Genomic DNA, 20845 nt, shown 5'->3' with positions numbered 1-20845 from the left:
ACCCCCCAGCATCAATACCCCCCAGCATCAGTAACCCCCAGCATCAGTACCCCCCCACCATCAGTACCCCAGCATCAGTACCCCCCAGCATCAGTACCCCCCAGCATCAGTACCCCCCAACATCAGTACCCCCCAGCATCGGTACCTCCCAACACAGTCAAGCGTTTATTGTCAGGCAAAGAAGCGTCCTACTTAAGGCAGGTCCCTTATCCTTCTAATTGTTTTCCCAGCTATATGAAGTCTTCTCTTTGTCCTACTTGACCTTAACACTTGTAGTTTGTTTTTTCTTTCATTTTACTTGAAGGTGCTTATTGCCATTGTTCCAGATATTTAATGTATAATTCTTTGTCCTAGCTCCTCTAACTACTTTGTGAAGGTAAATTATGTTTTAAAAACATACAAAAGCAACCCCCTCCCCAAAACAAAACAAAACAAAAAAGAACCCTCAAGCTTACTTTCTTTAGTCAATAATTCTATTCCAAAAATCTGTGTGAAAATTTAATTTGGACAATTCATAACAATTTATTATGGTCTCTTAGACTCCTACCTCTCTGTCGAACTGTTAGTGGTCTGTTTCATGGTGACAGTGGCTGGATATTTTCACATGCCCCACAGTGGTTTTTGTGATGCTGTGATTACTTGGGCTAGACGAAAACTGGCTTCTCTGGGTCCCTGCTGGGTACACAAGCAGAGGACCTCTGAAGAATATAGTGGATAGAGGGGGCTCTTAAGACATCATCCCATCCCCATGTGTGAACAATATACTGTCCACAGCAGCCCAGCCCCACTTTGATGGAGACTGTGCTTATGTAGTGTTTCCCTCCCTCATCAGAGCGCCTCCTTCTTATTTGTCCACATTCTCCAGGGCTGGACATCAGAAGCAAGGGCGTGTTTCTCACTGCGTTGGTGTTGCCTCAGAGCAATAAAGACTCAATTTTTAATGAGATAAAGTTAAGTAGTATTGATAATCTGAAATTTTCCTGGGACTAGGTCGTGCCTACCCCTGCAAAATTATCTTTAAAAATGTATTGAAATTATACATTCTAAACTAAGTCATATTCAGTACCTAAACCTAAAAATATTCAATATTAATCTCATTTTCCCTTTTCTCAAAAGGAGATAAACACTCATTTTAAGGAATTTCTTTAGATCTACCTTTTCATAGTCTCGGCTGGTCTATACATAAGGAAAATGGTTGATTACAATAGGCATCGGATTTGCCTGGTTAACCTTATTGCAACAACTCAAGTAGGGATGACGACTAGTGGAATAGTGAGTCATGACCAGTAGCTTAAGTTTTGATAAAAACTTTAGCATAGGACCCTCAAAATTGATTTTAATTATAATAATAAGCAGCATTTCCTAAACCCAGCATTGAAAGCTCATATATGCGTTACAAATAATACTGAAACAGCCTGAAATGCCAGAGAGGTGAGTGCTTGCTGCTTTGGGAGCACAGAATACATACCTGCTGTGGGAGCTAGGTAGCCCTTCACAAAAGAGGCAATGTTTGAGCTGGGTCTAGGATGATGATGAGGAGCTCCAGATGGAGAAAGGTGAATACTATGTTAGGCAGTGTGAGAAAAAGCATGGAGAATGTCTACAGAACAGTTGGAAGTTTGATGTGACTAGAACTTAAAGTAATGAGAGAGAAATTGGGAGGTGAGACTAGGAAAACCACGCTGAGATGGTTTGCTTTGTCCTGAGTTGTACTTTAAGGGAAAATAACTAAGGGGTTTCATTAGGCCTGTGACATGATCAGAACTTGCTGTTTGGGGATATCTCTGCTGTAGATTAGAAGGTCAAAACACTAGACTCACAGAGACCATGGAGGGGTTCCTGCACTAGTTTATGCCAGAAACACTGAGAGTCTGGACCAATAGTGACTGGGAGGGGAGAGGAGATGAAGTGGGGGTGTATTTAGAGTGAGGCTATTGGCTCTGATGACAGGGACCGTGTGTGTTTCATTCACCTTTACTCTATGAAGCTCTCTGTACCTGTTGTGGTCCCCAAGTTGACATGGCCCCTTTCTTGCAAGATTGCCATCCTTTTCACTTTACTACTCAGTTTGTACTGGTTGATCTAAATTGTCCAATGGAACAAGTCCATTCACAGCATAGAATTGTCATCAGTGAAGGAAGTAAAAAGTTAAATATCCTCACTTGTCTGTACTTTTTCAGACATTTCTGTTTCATTCTGTTTGTCCATCTAGCTTATGCTCAAAGTGCAGCTACATTTTTAGTGGATGTATATAATTTGCCTCATTTCAGAAAGTAAGGTACATAGTATGAAATACTGTTTAGCATTTTTTAAGTGAAGTAGATTTATATGTACAAATATGGAAAGGTTTCCAAGAAGCATGTTTTGTTGTTGTTGTTGTTTTTAAGTAATTTGTAGAACAATATTTGACAATGTATTGAACAGAAAAAGAAATACAAATCAAAATAATGTATTTTACATGTACTTATATAATACATCAAAGTCCAGAAAACAGTATAAAAGAGAATACTCCAAATTGGTAACAGTGGTTACTTCTGAGAGAAAGACCAGAGTGGAGGAACGATGTTTCAGTTCATCTTTATTGTTTGAATATTTTACCCCCAAAGAATGCAAGGCAAAGACAGAGGAAGGAAGAGAGGAGGAGGAAAAGAAGGAGAAGAAGGAGGAGGATGAATGTAAAGAGCAAAAGAAAATATGCCGTTGTCCAACACTGGGAAAAAAGGATTTGGTTTCATGAATTATTTTTATTATTGCTGCTGAAGTTGTGATTGGTGCAGTAGTGCAATGGATCTAATTCCCAATTTTAAATACTAGAAAATCTGTATTGTGAACTTGAACCTGCCTTTGAATAGCTATGGGCTCAAGCAAACAATTAAAATTCCACGTGCATCATCTTCCAGCTCTAAAGCAGTAGAAATAATACCCCTAAAAAGAATGTTGAAGACAGATTATAGATGTAAGCAAAAGAACTGACCTCTTCTGAATTTTATGTGACCATAAAATAGGGTATTCTGGTATAATCCCTACATATATGCATAAACTGACGGACACCAGGTATCTATTGCATAATATTAACCAGTTTTAAATGTGCAAATTATAATTCAGGGTATTCTTGCATAATTCTTGAGTCAACGTTGCAAAAAACAATCAGTTCTTTCAGTTTCAGATTTCAGAAAGCCTCCTTTCAGATTTCAATTGAATGGGCAACCATTATTTTTAGTGCTTAAAAACACAGTGGCATCATCCCCCCTGGGAAATCTCCAATTAGTAGCATCTATTGTCCAATTAGGTGAAAAACTATAATCTAAGAAAGTGTATAGATTGTTACAAAAGCAAAATATTATAATCCAAGCGTATTTCCAGATGCCAGTGAATTGCTGGAAAGCTGTAAGTTTGACTTTCCGCTCTGATAGAGTTTTAAAAGAGGTCAGGGTACGTTTTACCATAGTGTCTAGCAATGTGAGTTTATTCAGACCTTTTGGCAGACATTCCTGCACACTCAAGCTACATCAATGAATCATCCATTGTTGGCTAGCTCCACTCTCAGTTGCTAAGAGATTTTTCAAGCATACTGAGGCTTCATTCTACATGGTCTAAAAAAGGGGGGGGGGGGGGGGGTGTATTAAATTTTAAAATGTCTCATCTTTCCTAAATTACTAATTAAAACTTTGCCCAGAACTTTAATACTGGGGCAATGGGAAAGTCAATGTGTAGCTGGAAGACATTCTTCTTGGGAAAATACAGGAGAAAACTTCCTGTTCATAACTCTTCAGAAATGTGTGTGTGGAGGAAATGGAAACATTTAAAAAGTGCTCACAGACATCAAAAACAAAAACTCAACTAGGAAGGTCTAAACTCTTAAAGAATATAATATGTGTTTGTTCTCATATATTTCAAGTGAAAATTTTCTTTTATTAAATATACTCTAATTTTCATCATTTCTCTTTGAGTTATAAAGACTTTCTTTGTAATTTAGCCTGTTATTTGAAAGTTTGATACAGTTTTTTAAATGTAAAAACAAAATACCATAAAAGACTGAAATGTGATTTTTTTCAGCTTGTCATTTATGAATGTGTAAAGTGTATTATGTTCTATAATATATATCCATGCTGAATATTTCAAGTTTAAAGTTATATAATAGTTGTTTTATTTATGTTCTTTTTGGACTTGGTGATGATTTCACATTATTGAGAATCCCATAATTTATTGTAGATGTTAATCTTTCATTTTGATGAGAAGAAAGGGATAATTTAGACTACAGATTTAAAAAGAAAGAAATAGAGCATAACGTACCTTAACTTAAAAACAATTTTTTTTAAAGTTATTGGATTTGAGGCCATTCCTTGGTTTCCCAGGATAAAATCCTATTCCATAAATCTCTCATGAAGGTGAAGTTTTTGAGATAGAACATGGGCTTTAAAGTTGGACAGGCCTGGGTTAAGATCCTGGCTGCTCCTTGTTCTGGATGGTGTAACTGTGAGCAAGTTACTCTCCTTCTTTGGGACCCGGCTTCCACATCGGCAACATAATGCACACCACACCTGGTTGCTACGGGATTCATCTGAGTAAACATCGCAGCCCTGGCAGATGGTGGGTTCTGGATCAATGTCAGTTCTCAGCTTTTCTGAACTGTTGGAGGCTAATCTCAATATGCTCTTACATGCTCATAACCAAACCCTGTTTAAGTTGGCAACACTAGTGTTTGCTTTACTTCTAATTTCAACAGAGATGTATTTGGGTGAGTGGGGAAGATCATTCATCTCATATGGCGGAACTTGGGATAAGAGCACATGGAAGAGTCTTGTTCCTTGGCCTTCCTTCTGGAAGCGAAACAAAACATTTGTGGTTATTGACTTCTTGCCTCCTCGCTCTCGATGAGGTCTTCTCTTTCTCATGTGGACCTCATCTGCTTTCAAGACCTCTATTCCAACATGCCATGTCCAGTTTACCATTCAAGGCTATAAAGCAGAACTTCATTGAAGGCCCGTTAATTTCAGCCAAAGATCAAGTATTTCCCCCGCCAAATGTGGAGCAGGGGACAAACCACGCCTTAGTACCAGCCCTGTTCTGTTGATCCAGAACATTACTTTTGAAGACTTTAAAGCAAACTTACAGAAAAATAAGGAGTGACACTGTTTGTATGCTTAAGCTTCCTGACACCTGTGCTTGTTTAGAGGAAATATCTCCATGTCTGAACTAACAGTTTGATGATGTACACCCATTATGGAACCAGGTACATTATTTTTACAGCAAGATTTTTAATGTCAGGCAAAAACAAGATCTTTTCCTCAGGTGTTTCACGATTTCCTTCTGTAATCTTAGATATAGTTTAAACCCTATTTCTTTTAGATAATCTTTGTTATGCTAGATTGTACACCAAATGGAATCATGCCCAGTTGGCCTATCTATGGAATTAAACTGGAGAGAATTGCTAGACTCTCTGCTCTCAGAAAGATGTGAAGTGGCAGCTGAATAGAACTGGTAGAGAATCTTGTAGCCCCTGCCTAGAAAGAGTAGGGCTCATGTAACTAAACAGTGCTATCGGCAAAAAGAATATGTCTGCCCTTGCCAAAAGGAGATAAACAGGCGGAGTGCGGATGTGCTATTAGGTTCTCCAAGGGCAGGTTGTAGAGTCGGTCATTCCCCGGCAAAAATGAAGCAAAACAAAACCCAAGGGAAAGAAATAGGGGCTTAATGCCTAAAGAAATGCTGTTCCCCCAAAATAAAGAAAATCATCATAAACTGACTTAAATCGCAGTGGTGACATTCAATGAGAGCACTAGATGGAAAAACTTCTGTTAGAGTTTCATCTCGCAATTATAATTTTTGTATAATTCAACTTGAGAAAGAAGGAGGGAGAAAGAGAGAGGACTTCCCTCACTTTCTAAATCATGGCTCAGTAGTGTGTTATAAAACACCAAGAACGGAAAAGCCATTACGTGGAATATAAAGAAATACTTGAATCTACAATATCATTGAACTCTTGGATTCAGTTTCAGCAGACATGCTCTGTATTCCCACAAGAGTCTGGAAAATTAACTTCTATTTTTTTCTGTCTGGAGTTGCAGTTAGTGTTATTATTTGCTCCATGGCTCAATCCGGGTCAGACTGTTCTGCAGTAACACAGGTGGATGTGAAAACAGGGAATCTGTTGAAAAGATTGCGGAGGAACTGCTTCCCGAAAGCAATTTTGGATGGCAGTCAGCTATGGTAAGGACAAATGAAGCTTAGCAGTGCCTTCTAGGATGTGGTCTTACAGGGTTTGTCACCTACAGTCCTATAGGTAGAGGTTTCATGTGTAATGGGTCATTATGACCCAGTGGCATCCTCTGAGAAGGGGATCCTAGAAATGGGCGTCATTGAATTCTGAATGCTTGTGAATTGTCACATTGCTCTGCATTTTTCTGATTAGCTTTATTTGTGAAATATAATATGCAGTTCTTAAAGGAAATGTTCATAACCTTTTTTTTCTTTCATGTGGGCTTTAAAATATTCTAGAAATTTATTGTGAAAACTAGTTATAGAAAGAGTTTTTTATCCTATTAAAAGTATCAGGAGGGATATCGTTATGATTTAAAATATAGAAATTGTTTTGTATTAACTAAAGTGTTTTATTGTCAGCACTTACATTGTTAAAAGGTAACATGTGAATTTTGCCAAGAGTACACCCCATATTCATTTGTAAGCAATCACACAAAGGGAGCTATACTTTATGATTCTTCCCATTGAATTATTTTTCTAGCAAACAACTTGACATAAAGTAGACCGAACATCCATTCTTTTAACAACTATGTTAAATTACAGATTAATGGTCAAAAATAAAATCTGAACTGATTTTATACATAATTCAACAATAGATGGGAAATGGATCTTTTTTCCAACTGAGGATGGACATAACTTTTTTCTTTTGTGAGTAACTTACTTTCCCTTTAGTAAGTTTAGGACTTGCCTGAACCACAGCCAGCCTTAAGAATCCCTTTGTTCAGAAATGTTCAATGTTATGTTGACTAAGGAGCAACTTGGGGGTTGAAAAATAGATCAGTATTTCAGTTTCTGACTGTAGGCTATTTTTAAAGTAAAGTGCTGAGAGTTCCAAATGAAAATTTGCAAATGCTCCAGGACACTGTGCCTGGAAATAAGATTCCTGAATAGTAGAGCTTGGGGATGTGTAGGCTGCCCTTACAGAAATGAGCCTTCAAGTACATTTTAAGTACAGTGTGTCTTGCACGTTTTGAATGGTTCTTCTCAGATTTTTCTCGGATGTAACTATTCTATCTTGTTTTGCTTCTTTTCTGTCATTCTGTTTGGTAAACCCGGGAGTTGACATGTCCAAGGGGAAAACTCCCTCAAACTTGCTATCATTATTCTCCGGCTCAAACCTTAGAAGGCCGTCAGGGTGGGTCCTCGTCCACTGCCAACACACACACATCCCTTCTTATCACTTGGAACAGACACTCCTCCCTGGGAACATACACAACTCTCTTAAGAGAGCAGGTATTTGTTGAGGTTAAACTAATATTTTTGGAGCAAAAACAAGAATTCTGAGAAGATTTTTATGAGTTAATTGTGTTTTTTAGAAATGAAACTTTAGGTCAACTGTATTTACCAGAAAATCCACAAAGCACTTAGTGTTTGTAACTGAAATGATAGATTTCAGAAGACATTTTCAAATTAATCTGAGTCTAAAAGAGTATGGGAAATTCGTATAGACTGCCTTTTAAAAATATTTTGTCTATAAAAATTTTCGGAAAGTCGTCTAATTTGCTATTAGGTGAAAGACTGATTGAAGAAAAAATTTCTTAGACTCTGGAAGAGAGAAACGAGGTGAACTTTTAAAAGACTAGACTTTCAGGACACATTAAAAAAAAGCTAGGTGCAGAACAGTTTATGAAAATGTGCTCTTTCAAATAAGATAGTAATAGTGTGTCTTTGTTAACATATATATATAACAATATCTGATTCCACAGTTGAATGGTAGAAATTTAAAAATAGTTCAAAATCTGCTTCTGTTAACATTCAAAGTAAACTTATACTTCAGTCTCATCACAACCGTTTTTCCTTAAGAAAAACGTTAACTGTGCTATTCTGTATATGCTGTTAGAACTATCTTGAGTATTTCTGATTTATTAAGTCATTCTCTTGTGCTCCCAGAAAGTGAATAAATCCAGGTAAAAAGGTATCAATAATGGATGATTTCACTTTTAATAAATTTCAAGTTTTCATAGTAGTGTCCCTCTGTCTTTGGAGCTCTAGGCTCTTGGCAAAAGGAAGCATTCCTGTCATTTGACTGTTAAGCTGTGTCAACACAGTATATTATAGCTACTTTTAAACACTAAAAGGCAGTGTCTACATAGCACCAAAATTTACTGATGAAAGAGTGTCAGTCTCGTGTCCTCGGAAGTGTTCCCTGTGCAGCCTACTGGTCTGTCATTGTATAAGGACATTCATTTATGCATCATCGTGCTACTACACAAGGGGTATGGACCAGTTTAGAGGGATATGTCAAATACAAGAGAGAATCAATTAAAATGTGGATAACGGAGAAAATACGAGTAATTAACATCACGTAATGCCAGGAGTGCAATTAATGATACGCACGACCTACACACTGTTACAGATGGGACACGAGTTCCACTGTAAACTTTCTAACTGCTGGCATTAAGAGGTGAACCTGGTAGGTGTTTCAGCCTGCGAGGACCCAGAGATATAGAAAAATCAGTTGCTGAGGAGAAGTGGAAGTGTTCTTACTACTAAGCTCAGAGAGGAATTTCCTTTTGGGGACCCCGTGTGGACAGTGTGTGATGATATAAATAGCCTCATTTATCACATTCCTGTAGAAGATGCAACTCATTGAATTAGTTCAGATACACTTTTTAGAATTTCTGGAAGCGTAGACTGTGTGTTCTTCCGGCAATTCTTCCTGATTATTTTTGATAAATAGTGCCAATGAGCCCAAGATTTGCTTATGAAAAAGTGGCTGGGATATGGCAAAACAAGGCCAAACGGGGAAAACAATTTTTGGGTCTACTCAGGCAGATAACAGTACAAGTAGACAAAAAGAAAAAGAAAAAAGAGGGCGCTTTCACAACTCCACATTTCTGTTCCTTTAACAGGGCTGACATAGATGCTATTTCAAAAAAAATTTAAGGCCCTCTACTTGGACTCCTCGTGATCAAAATAAAATCTCAAGAAAACATGTATTGAACATGGGCAATATTGTTTCCTTGTGTTTTCTCCCAGACGAGCTATTTGAGAACTGCACACCCAGGCAACTAAATGATTTAATTTCCCCCAGATTATTACTTATAAGATGAGTAAACAATAAAATAACCTTGGTATTAAGATATTTGAATTGTAGTTCATTGTTTTGGTCATTACTGTGTTATTATAAGTTTGTCTTATCAGGCCATTCCTAGCTAGGGACAATAAATCAAATCAGAATGCTTGGCTTTCTGCTATTTGTAGCAGAAGAACAAACATCTGTTTCATTCCCAAACAGCACAAGGTAGTCTCTCTTCTAAATAAAAAGTTGCACATAGAGCATGAGAAGTAGGGACCTTTATTTCTTTTCCTCATGTTTCCTTAAAGGGAACCATTGCAGTGAACCATTCTGGTCATCTGATCTATGCCAGGAAGTGGCTAGTCTCCTTGGTCAGCCACATTTTTGAGTGGATTGGCAGGTCACTGCCTCAAAAGTAGGAAACAGGTTCCACCTTTTTCTCTTTGCTCAGCAGAGAATGCCTTGTGCCTCTGTTTCCTGTTTCCTTGTGGAATGTCTTGGGACAGGTGGGTGGAGTGGAGGATGGTGCCTTTGGGTTTTTACATCAGATTCACCCTGCTTGCAGATCAGGCTGTGTTCAGTTCCGTCTGGAAAGTAGGAGACCTTGCCATTTCTCCACTGTTGTCATTACTGGGAGACCTTGAAAAAAGCCAATATCTGATCCTTATTTGTCCTGTGTCTCTTCCTAATTAGTCATAGGATAGAGGAGAGGAGGGAGGTGTGATTGGCACCCCGACCCAAAGGCAAACAGGGACACTGGAGCAGGATTGGGCTTGACCTAACATAGAAGACTACCTGCCAGTATATTCCTTTCTATCCTTTGACTTCAGATACGAAGTTGACTGGTTTCTTTTTTCTATGATAAGTAATAAAGATATTTGTGGGGGTGTTTTTTGTTAGAAGTTAAGAAGTCGCCTAGAAATGTCCAATTCAATTACACATTATTTTGCCATTATTGCTAAACTGTATTGGCATAAGTGTAATAGAAAATGTTGGCATTTTACTCAAGGTGAGGAAATTCCTACTGTCTGAAATTTCCTCCCTAATCCTCTGGCTTCCATTCCCCTTTGGGGGTCTAATTCCAACTCCAGCTGGAACATGAGTTCCCTGAGGTCAAGGAGTTCATCTTTATCATCTTTGAATCATACCTTTCATTCATCCCTACTCATGTATCCGTCCCCTCCAAAAGGAATCCAACATCTTGTTAGCATCTGTCATCTGGTAAACGCATGCCAGGCCCATAGTGATGTCGCTGTCGGCAGGAGAGTAGAAATGCTGCTTCCTAGGCCTCACGGTCTCTGGGGAAGACCCTCCTCACAAGAGGAATCCAACAAAGTAACCAAAGCACTGAGCAGGGGCCTGACACAGCACCAGTCACTCCTCCAGCGTCTGTTCAGTGGATGAATAAATTAGTGATGGAAGCGGTACATAGTCCATGTTCTGAGTTTTTCGTGCGGATTGTCTGGATTCCCAGACTAAAATTTAATAGATTGTAAGTAAATAATATTTAGTGAACATTTGCTGTGGGTAGGGCACCATGCTAAGTGCTTTGTATACACCATTTTTTCATCACAACAACCTGGACATTAAAAACAACTTTTAATGTCCATTTTACAGATGAGGAAACTGAGGCTCAGAGTATAAGTAACCTGTCTGATCACCTAGCAACTATCAGAACAAGGATTGGAACCAAGTTGTTCGATTCCAAAGCTTGTGAATTTAAGCACTTTGCTCTGTAGCTCCGGGGAGTTCTCTCTTTGAATTCCTTTTAGTGACTTCTGGGGCAGTATGACCTTAACAAAGAAACCATCAGGAAGCCAAATATTCTACATTGAAAGTAGATAAACATGTCTTCATCAGGAGCACAGTGAAGGTGACACTTTCTTTTTCTTTCTCCTTTTTTTTTTTTTTTCTTTTTCTTTTTTCAGAGAGCCACTGATGTCCTAGAGTGGCAGTATCTACTAGAATTTTCCCGGGTGCTATATCCAGATAAGTTAAAGAAGAGATGCCTATGGATTCTCATAATGAAACTGTCATAAGTTTCTTAATATAAAGTGTAATATTATAGTTTACTAAGGGACCTGATGATTCTGGACAACGCATTTAGAAATGGAACCAGCGGGGGAGGGAGGGTTGGGGATCTAAAACAAATGAAATGTATTGTTTTTCTCCATGCTTCTAGTTTGATTTCTAAAGGAAAACAACATGATTAAAATTATTTTTATATAATGACTTTTCATTCAACCACACAGGTTGTTTCTACAATCTCATAGTTTATAACATTTACTGTCTGTTTATATAACTTGTATTTACAAAGCTGGTGTTCAGGAGGCAGTCTTTTTTTTTTTTTTTCCTTAACAATAGTAGTAATAGTAACAGCAGCAAAAATTGAGTTTTCTACGTGCCAGGCATTGTGCTAAGGCTTATTTTTACATGCATTATTTCATTTAACCATCACAGCAACCCTATGAGACAGTCACTTTAAAAACGAGAACCCCAAAATTGGAGAAGTTGAGTCATAGCTCCAGGTAAAGGAATCAAAAGTTGGAGAGGTTGACTATTATCTCAAGGTCACACAAGTAATAAATGGTTGATCTTACACTCAAAAGGCGGTCTGGCTGATTCCAATATCTGTGAACTCAGTTACTCTCCTGGGCCACCTCCTTGCGAGATTGGTCTAACTGCCAACTAGACGGTCATTACGTAAGGCCTTGTGGTCCAAACATACGGGTTTCCCAGTGGCAAATGATTTGAGGAAGAGACCTGTACATTTTCCAATTTGATAATATTCTTTTAAAATGTTTTTTGAAATGAGCTATTTCTCCTAAAAGCAAATTATTGAAGTACACAGTCATTAAGATAACATTAAGTACCTATTTTGCTAATCCTCTATTTTTTTCTAGGATGTTCCTGGTTTCCTTCACCAGGACTAAATGAAATGTTTTCTTTTCCTGAGCTATTCTGAATTTGTTTTTGCTTCAAGTTAGAAAAGCTCCCTAGGTGTAGCTATGGTTCCATGTTTCCAGCTGCTTTGCTCCCTGCCGTGTCTTTGACTCTTTCAGCAAAGGTGCGCTGGCATGCCAAGGCTGTCGTATTCAGCAGCTTAAATAGATATTGCCGAAGAGAAGAGGAAAAGAATCAGCAGCAGTTATTAACTGTGCTTCTAAGTTGCTGTTTATTTTAATACAATAGTTAAATTTGCTTATTAATCACTTTGTGATAAGCCCATCTCCCAAACATAGTCCAGAGACAGACTGCTATATGGGTACAAACGGCCTCCGTAGTTAGCTTCCACGCTCTGTTAGAGCTAACAGTCATATTAGAGTATAGCATTTTAAGTAATATTAAAATAAATCCTACAAGAGTTTTATCACACTCACTGTCCACTCCCTCTCATGCTAATGTCACCCAAATCATCAAGAATCACTATACTTGTTCTTACAGAAGAACAAGTAATTTCTAGGTCATCCATTTTATTTGTTAAAGGGGAAAATGTTGGTCCTCATTGTTTTAAAAAAGAAAAAAGTCATTTAAGTTGTAAGAAATTATGTAATGTTGGCACAGAGGTTGGCAGAGAAGCAAAGTAACAATGTTTAAGTGTACAGGTTTAAACCTTCCACTTCCATCCCCTGACACCTATAGAAATTGCCCTTTTGCTGTAAACAGTTAGAAAACTTGACCAGTTATATGAAATAATGGTTTTCAGACAGTGCACAACAGGAAGTATAGGACTGTGATCCCTGAGGGAAGAGAAACAAATGAAGTTAGGCCTACAGTTACCCCAGCTTATTGTCCTGAGGCAGCTTCCAAGCCACAGAAGGGCGGGTGGGGGACAGAACAGAGCTTGGTGGTCTTGCTGAGTTGAGAGGACAAAGATCAGAGTTTGAGAGACCAAGATGGTTGAATTTTCAGGACAGAGTACCGGAGATGAGGGAGCTTCACAGAGAGGGTATTCTAGAGAGGTGGAGAATTGTTCCTTCAGTCTTTGGCTGAGAATTTGTCTGTGCATCATAAGAGGAACTACCAAGCCTGGAGAAAGAGCCACCATAAAATAGGCCAAATAATTATCAGAACCCACACATAGATGGGAGTAGTTGATATTCCCACCAGCCAGAATAGAGAGATCTCAAAATCCGCAGGGCATTGCACAGAGCCTCAAAAGAGCAATGCCTTTGTAGTGAAGGGAAATCAATACCAGAATAAAGATTGCTCTGGAGTCACCGTAACAAAACCTAAAAGTAATCCTCAAAAGGATAAAACTGATCTGAAAATAATTTTACTACAGGTCAAAAAAAATGCCAACACACTTTAAAGAAATACAGTGAAATCTACCACCCAAATGTAAAAGTTCACAATAGCCAGAGTCTAACTTAAAAAAAAAGAAAGAAAACATTTATCCAAAAAAAGCAGGAAAATATGACCGATAGTCAGGAGAAAAAACAATTCATTAGAAAGAGACCTGTAAACGATAGAGATGGTGGAAGAAGTAGGCAAGAACCTTAAAACAACTATCATAAAACCTCATAAATATGCCTAAAGATATAAAGGAAAGTTCAGCAAGATATGAAAGCTATATTTTAAAAGACAAATGAAATTTCTAGCAATTAAGTAAAGAATCTTAAATGGAAAACACAGTGGATGGGATTAACAACAGATCAGACACTGTAGAAGAAAGAGATCAGTGAACTTCAAGACATTGAAATGGAAATTTTACAAAAATGAAACACAGAGAGAAGACTAAAGAAAAAGACTAAAGAAAAAAACGAACAGTCAGAGGCGGGGAGAGGACAGTAAAAAGACAGAAGAAATAATGTTGAACATTTTTCAAAGTCAATGAAGACTGTAAGCCCACAGACAAAATGCTGAATCAATCCCAAGCAGAAGAAACATAAAGAAAGCCAAACCAAGACACATAATCAAATTACTGAAAACCAGTGATGAAGAGAAAATCTTCAAAGCAGTCAGAGGAAAAGAACACATTGAATTTAGAGGAACAAAGATAAGAATGACAGCAAAATCTTCGTTAGAAACAATGCAGGCCACAAGGTAATGTAATGACAACCTTTAAAGTACTAAAAACGAAAAAATGCCAACCTAGGCTAGAATTCTATATCCAGAGAAAATATCTTTCAGGTCCACAATTACTTTACTGAAACCCCTGAAGCCAGACTATAGATGACATAAGTCTATAAATACCTTTATATCAGTTCAGGTTAGATTTTGCCACCAAATTTTTAGAAAGATTCTTGGTTTTCAGAATTTTGGTATTTCAGAATTGTAGATAAGAGATTTTGTGCTAGTCATTTTTCTACATATTGTACCTGCATTACTTTTAATCCTTACCAAATGTATGTTATTATCCCAGTTTTGCCCAAGTGGAGGCTGAGATCAAGTAAATAGTGGAGTCGCTCCCAAGCAGGAAGAAACTCTGCCCACTCTTTGAGGTGACTGAGGAAACCAAGAGGAGGAATCCTCTAGGCTCCTTCTATCAAAGACACCATCCACTGCCATCATGTAACCCAAGGGCTCCATTTGGAAAATCCCAGAGACACTTCAAAACTCATGGAACCCAGAGGTTGACACGGGAAGTCTTTAGTAGAGTAGCAATAACTAACACCCTATCCTGGACTCTGTGTTGCAACAGTGTGACACATGGACTCCTGTGGCCTTGATATTCATATAACCTTCTGTAGTCTACTGTCTCTTCACCATGAGTAAGTAGAGAAGAATGTGTGCATGTGTGCAAGGAAAGAGCCAATAGTGCAAAGGGATCTTACAATAGGGATTGGAATAGACGGCTAGAAAAGGCAGCATGGATGGTGTAAGCAGGGACCAATGGGAGTCTGCCCATTTCCCCTATGACAGTGCCAGTGACCAAGAACCTGGGACTGTGGTGGGATGATTGGACATCCTGCTCGGTGCCAGCACAGGAGTCTGTAAATGCTCAGTGTTAATGTCACCTAGGAAGGAAGGGGTGGAGAGGAAGGGGAAGGACGTGAATTTAACTGAGTTTAAATTTTATACGATTGAGAAATTACTGGACTTGACCACTTTTACTTGGATTGTTTTCTGTCTCTGGAAAATATATGCAGTTATAAGAAAATAAAGTTACATTTTTACATAACCGAATTGTGGTTTTTAAAATGATCTAATACCTATATACACTCGTAGTTCTCAATGTCATGGGGCCTGGTTTATCACCTTTGAAATAGGAAAAATAATACCGATTTCATGTAGTTGTGTAAGATTGCAAAGAGTAATTTGTGGAAGAAAAAATGTTATACATTTAAAAGAAAGTTGCAGATGTGAATATTAGGTAAACTTAGGTTTGAAAGGATTCCTGTTGTTGTAGGAAATTACGAATAATTTCATTATTACTCTGGCTACAGTGTGTGATGAATAGGAGAAGGGAAGGCCACCAGGAGGAGATCAGTTAGGAGGCTTTGTAGTTGTTCAAGGCGATGGGGAGTGAGGTCATATGTAGGAAACTGCAGTGCACGTGGGTTCAAGAGCCTTTCCAGTGGTAGAAATGTGGAGAAGGGCAAGGAATTAAGGAGTCAAAGGTGACTCTAAGGTTCCAAGTTTGGTGACTAAGAGAGCAGTGGTGACATTAACTGAATTGGAAAGTAAGGACGTCCGCAGGTTTGGGGGAAAGGTGAGTTCAGTTTAGAGCACATTGAATATAGGGTGCAAAGAGAAGTGAAAAGGCAGCGGTAGTGTAATGCTCAGCATGAGAGCGTGGTGTTGCTCTGGAGGCAGACGCTTGCAAACATTACTTACGCTCTCATTGCTCAGTTCCCTTTCTGTAGAATTGTGGTGAACACAGCACCTACCTCGTGGACTTTTTTATGAAGCTTGAGTATAAAGTCATCCAGATGGAGCGCGTAGAAGGGCACCATCAGGGCATGTAGCTATTTGGCCATCGTTATGGGTGAGAGGACGGTGCTAAGGACGTGGCAGAAAGAGCACTGCTCACTGCTCTGGGTGACAGAAGGTACAGCTCTGAACTACCATAGCTGGTGACTTGGAATGAGAGATTCCGCTGGACCTCAGTTTGTTCATCTGTGAACACAAGGGATTGGATAATTCTCTATGAGGCCGTGTAGAGCTCTTACCCTGTTGTATGCTTGTGTTGACGCGAAAAGCAAACTTTGCTACAGATAAACCATAATGGAAATAATTTATTCACAGATAATAGAGCAATTGATGATGTTTGACACATTTTTAGTACCTGTGTGTCCAGCCTAAAACCTAGTTTTGCATTTAAAGCACAGTAGGAAATTTATACATGGTAAAGGTAAAAAGATTTTTGAAATTTGCATCTGGAGATTTTTTTCTTTTTAATTTAAAACTTCAACTGTGCATTATTCTGCTAGCTTTTTCTGTTTACCTGTCACGATAGATTTTCTTCATGGTTTCAGATAAATGTAGGGAGACTTCTTTTGTTATGCTTGGTTTAATGCTGTCACAAAACATCTGTCTGGATGTTTACTTCATTTGCAGTAATAGAGTATTTCATTTGCCGGAATTTTCACGTGTTAAAAAGAATCCCAGGTTCCAAAGACAGGGTGCTAATTTAGTAGTTTTTGATAAACATCTTAGGGCAGAGTGCAATCCTTTTCCCATTAGGTTTCTAGAAATTTTTATTAATAGGAACATGCTAAGCACATAAACAAAGCTAATTTGCATTTTGTGTATTTGGGGCGAAGCTTATGAGGCAGCAACCTTTATGGAGAAGCAACGATATAAAAGGACTCCCTCTTAATAGCTTACACCTGCTCTATCACTTTGCCTGGTCACATAGGGGCTATTTCATTCACTTGCATGAACTTCTTTGATCCCTTTCTGGTTTTCAAAACTTGACACCCACCCACATGTATTAAACAAAAGTATTTTTCACTTACGTCCTTTGTAAATTGCAATATGCAGAATATGGTTGAAATAACATGATAGAATCCAGTCACCTAAAAAAAATCAGTTTAATTGTTTTGTTACCTCATATTCATGCTGAAAACTTTCTTCTTATGACATGTTTTGTATTCACTTTAGATACAGTTTCAAAATATGCACCTATCAGAAATTAGAAACCAAATACAAAAATTGTGTCACAGTTTATACGATATATTTTCCAATTTTTCATGTGGGCAGGCTTCAGATATTAAAGAAGAGAGGTTGTCAAGTTACTTGAGAAGCCAAATCTTAAATCCTCAGATTACTCAAAAGTGTTACCAGATATGTATGTGTATGTATTGTGTGTGTGTGTGTGTGTGTGTGTGAGAGAGAGAGAGAGAGAGAGAGAGAGAGAGAGAGAGAGAGAGAGAGAGAGAGAGAAAAGAGAGGAGGAGAGGGGAGGGGAGAGAAGGGGAGTGTAGGGGAGGGGAAGGGAAGAGAGAGGGGGAAGTTTTGCTTCATGAAAGAACTTTTCAAGGAAAATCTGCCAGACATTGTGAATAGCTGATTTAAAAAACTTTTTTATCAGTCAAAAAACACCAGTACCATTAACTCTGCATTGTGTGGAAACCTCTAAAAGTGTCACATAGGAGGATGATTCTCACCCTTGTCTGTCAATGCCAGGCCACATTTATTCTGTGGTCTTTGGTTTTGTCAGATGGCAGATGCTTACTCATTTGATGCCATGAAAGGTGAAATCCCAAACAATATGAAAATTTTAAGTGAACTCTGGTAATTTGTACTTCAGTATAAGAAGACAATTTAAATTTATATGTACATATAATTAATAATATATTGATTCTCAAACTTTTTAAATAGAAACAACTATTTATTAGTTGTCTTCACCTTGACTTTTAGTCTCAAAAACCTTTCTACTGAGCCAGGAATCTTTGTTACACATTAAATAAGGGGATTTAGTCCTAGTCCTGCCTCTGCCCCCATAACTGGGGAAAGTTCCTTAAACGTAATGGGTCTCTTGATCTTTAAGCCTGCTAAGATCTCTTCTGATTCTAATATTCCATGATTCTGTGAGTTATATATCCTGTGCTAGTTACTTTTCATTGAACTCTCTGGACCAGAAATTTGCCACACATATATCTGCATCTACCTTTGACATCTATTAGGTGATCAATAAATATTTGTTAAAGTAATGGTGTGTTTGCTGTTTCTGATGGATTGTGAAATTACTGTAATTTCCCAGCATTTTATATTGGGCTATTACATTTTTATTTTTGTTGAATCATATTATTGTTGCTTTAACATTTACTTTCTCTTTGCTACACGGCTTTGTGCATGATTTAGAGTTAGTTTTTAGGAGTTCTCACTAAGGTGTCTCAGAGAGGAAAAATTCTTTCACTACACCTAGTCTTGGTCACTCTAAAAAGATAGACACAAATATTTTCATAATCATAAAATAATCCAGAAAATGAATTTTACTTTTATTACACTTGACTTTGCTGGTGAAAAAAAAAAAAAACCAGCCTGAGTGCAGGTTGTTCCAAACCAGTTGCCCTATGGAAAGAAATGCTACCCCAAATCTACCCATTGGAAAACTGTCTGGAAAGAGATGAATATTTGGTACCCTGAGCTTGTGGAGACCTATCCTTTCTTTTAAGATTCTTACAAGTAGGTGGATATGCCAATAGAAAAAAATTATAGGAAAATAATTGCTTTCTGTTTGATGAAAGAATTTTGAAATTAAAACATTTGCTCCCTTAACTTTCATGTATGATTTCCCTCGTACATTTTCAATTAATCTTTTAATGGGGAATAAACTAAATTAGTCACTGGGCAGACTGTGTATGTAGCGTATTAATTCTTTAAAATGCCCAGTTCTATAAGATATAGATTCAGCTTTATAAATTTTCAGAATTTAACACTTTAATACAACAGTGGCTTAATATACCGTTTATAATAGAGAGACAGTTACACTAGTAAAAAGCAATCTTTAAAGCATTTAATTCGTTGTATATTATTATTTGTTCTGAGAGACTAACTCAAGATTTATAAGGTTCCATTTTGAACCCCAGAATAAATGAAGGGAAAGGAAGCCAAAGCTTCCCTGGTGTTGAGGAAAAACTCTTGCTTTCTAACTTCCTATGAATGGTAGTATTGTTCACCACCGTTGGTACACGGGAACCAGGACCTGGCCATTCCATACTTAGGCTTGTTTTTATTTTTAAGGAATGTCGGAAAATTGTGGAAATGAATGTTTTTTCTTTCCCCCCACCCCCTTAATACCTCATGGATTCTGACCTTTTCCTTGAAACTGGTTTAATATGTGTTTCCTTTAAAATTGGTCGTTGACCCAAAAATAAGTTTGGTTTTCTTTTTCCATGATCTTCTCTAAAGAATTCTGTTAATAGCATACTAAACTGGATTACAAACTTACTGAATAAGTGCTTTGAATTCTGGGCAACTTTAGAATAAAGGGCACAGAAAGAGTAATACTGCTTCGAATGAAATCGGGCAAGTTGGTATAAAGGAAAGGAATGCAACTGTATGGCTGATGTGATCAACATCGTCTAGCAGGTTATTAGCAATTTAATGGAATATGGTTATTCAAGCACAATAATAGCTTCAGTTGAAATGTCTGCTCTGCTCTTTTTCCCATACACTTTGGAATGAGTCGAATGTGACAATTGAGCTTTCAACAGGCTTCTTGAATTCTAAATCCTTTTTAGTCATAAAATGGGGTACCCGGCATGTAGTCAGTGTGGACAGGGAGCTGGCAGCCTCGTCGGGTGTAATGGGATATCCGGTGTCTTCAAAATAATGAGGACCTGGATTCCCCAAGTGCATTCTGGGGCTGCTGTGCATATTCACAAAGAACAGAGGCCCTCCCTCCATCCAACATTTAATAATTAATCCTTTTGCAGTTGTGAGGTTACTTTGCCAGCATTTGGTTCAAGATTTGAACTTCATATCCTCACAGAAGAAAATCTTTACTGATGTCTCAGAAAAAATTATTTTCTGATAGCTAAATATTTCTATTTTTTTCTTTCTCTTAGCTGATTCATGCATATTCAGAGAAGCTATGAATTGTGACATAGCTTTGTATCCTCAAATTTTAATATACATCCCAATTAATCCTGAAGTATTTCTTTAACTGTTTAAATGGGTTTGTTTTTTTAAGTTATTCCCAAATTCTCTTACCACCATAAAAATTTGAATCTTTATTTAGGGTTAAGTCTTGAAGTGTTCTGAAATTCAATACAAGGAGCTTTACTTACTGTGTTTGGAATTACCTAACAACAAAAGGCTTTCAGAAGATAATTTTTTGGAAAGTCCACTTTAAAACAATCTCAATTTAAAATGTGAATTTATTTTTAAATTACCTTGTAACAATTCCCCATGTTTTATTTAAATATGGAATATGTATGCTTAGGATATATTTTATAGTAAAATGAGCAAAACATGTTTTCATAAACATACTTAATAGAAAATTCTGAAAGTTTATGTGACACATTGTTAACAGTGGGATCTCTGCATGGTGTGGGATGGGATGTCTAGAGAGAGTGGGCTTTAAAGCGACCCCTCAGAGAGTTGATATAAATTTCCTGCAACTGGAAGACACCATGAGCGAGAATATAGGAGGGTGAGAAACTGGCCACT

The 20845-nt window shown here is 37.7% G+C and overlaps 1 protein-coding gene across 4 annotated transcripts in view; it reads left to right on the top strand.

Moving 5' to 3' along the window:
* The window catches only part of DDAH1 (dimethylarginine dimethylaminohydrolase 1), a 233136-nt gene that overhangs the window by 153369 nt on the left and 58922 nt on the right, over positions 1–20845 (top strand). The window contains exon 1 of one of the 4 annotated variants that reach the window (XM_088791260.1): positions 6190–6210. The exons of the other annotated variants lie outside the window; for them this stretch is intronic. Coding sequence (XP_088647386.1) covers positions 6208–6210 — 3 coding nt within the window. The 5' untranslated portion in view covers positions 6190–6207. Of the gene's footprint in view, positions 1–6189; positions 6211–20845 lie in introns of those variants that run through there. 4 annotated transcript variants of the gene reach the window in all.

The sequence above is a fragment of the Rhinolophus sinicus genome, chromosome 14 (assembly GCF_057876585.1).
Source record: "Rhinolophus sinicus isolate RSI-liver-muscle chromosome 14, RSI-T2T, whole genome shotgun sequence".
Taxonomy (NCBI): Eukaryota; Metazoa; Chordata; class Mammalia; order Chiroptera; family Rhinolophidae; genus Rhinolophus; species Rhinolophus sinicus.
This window is presented reverse-complemented; position numbering and strand designations above follow the sequence as displayed.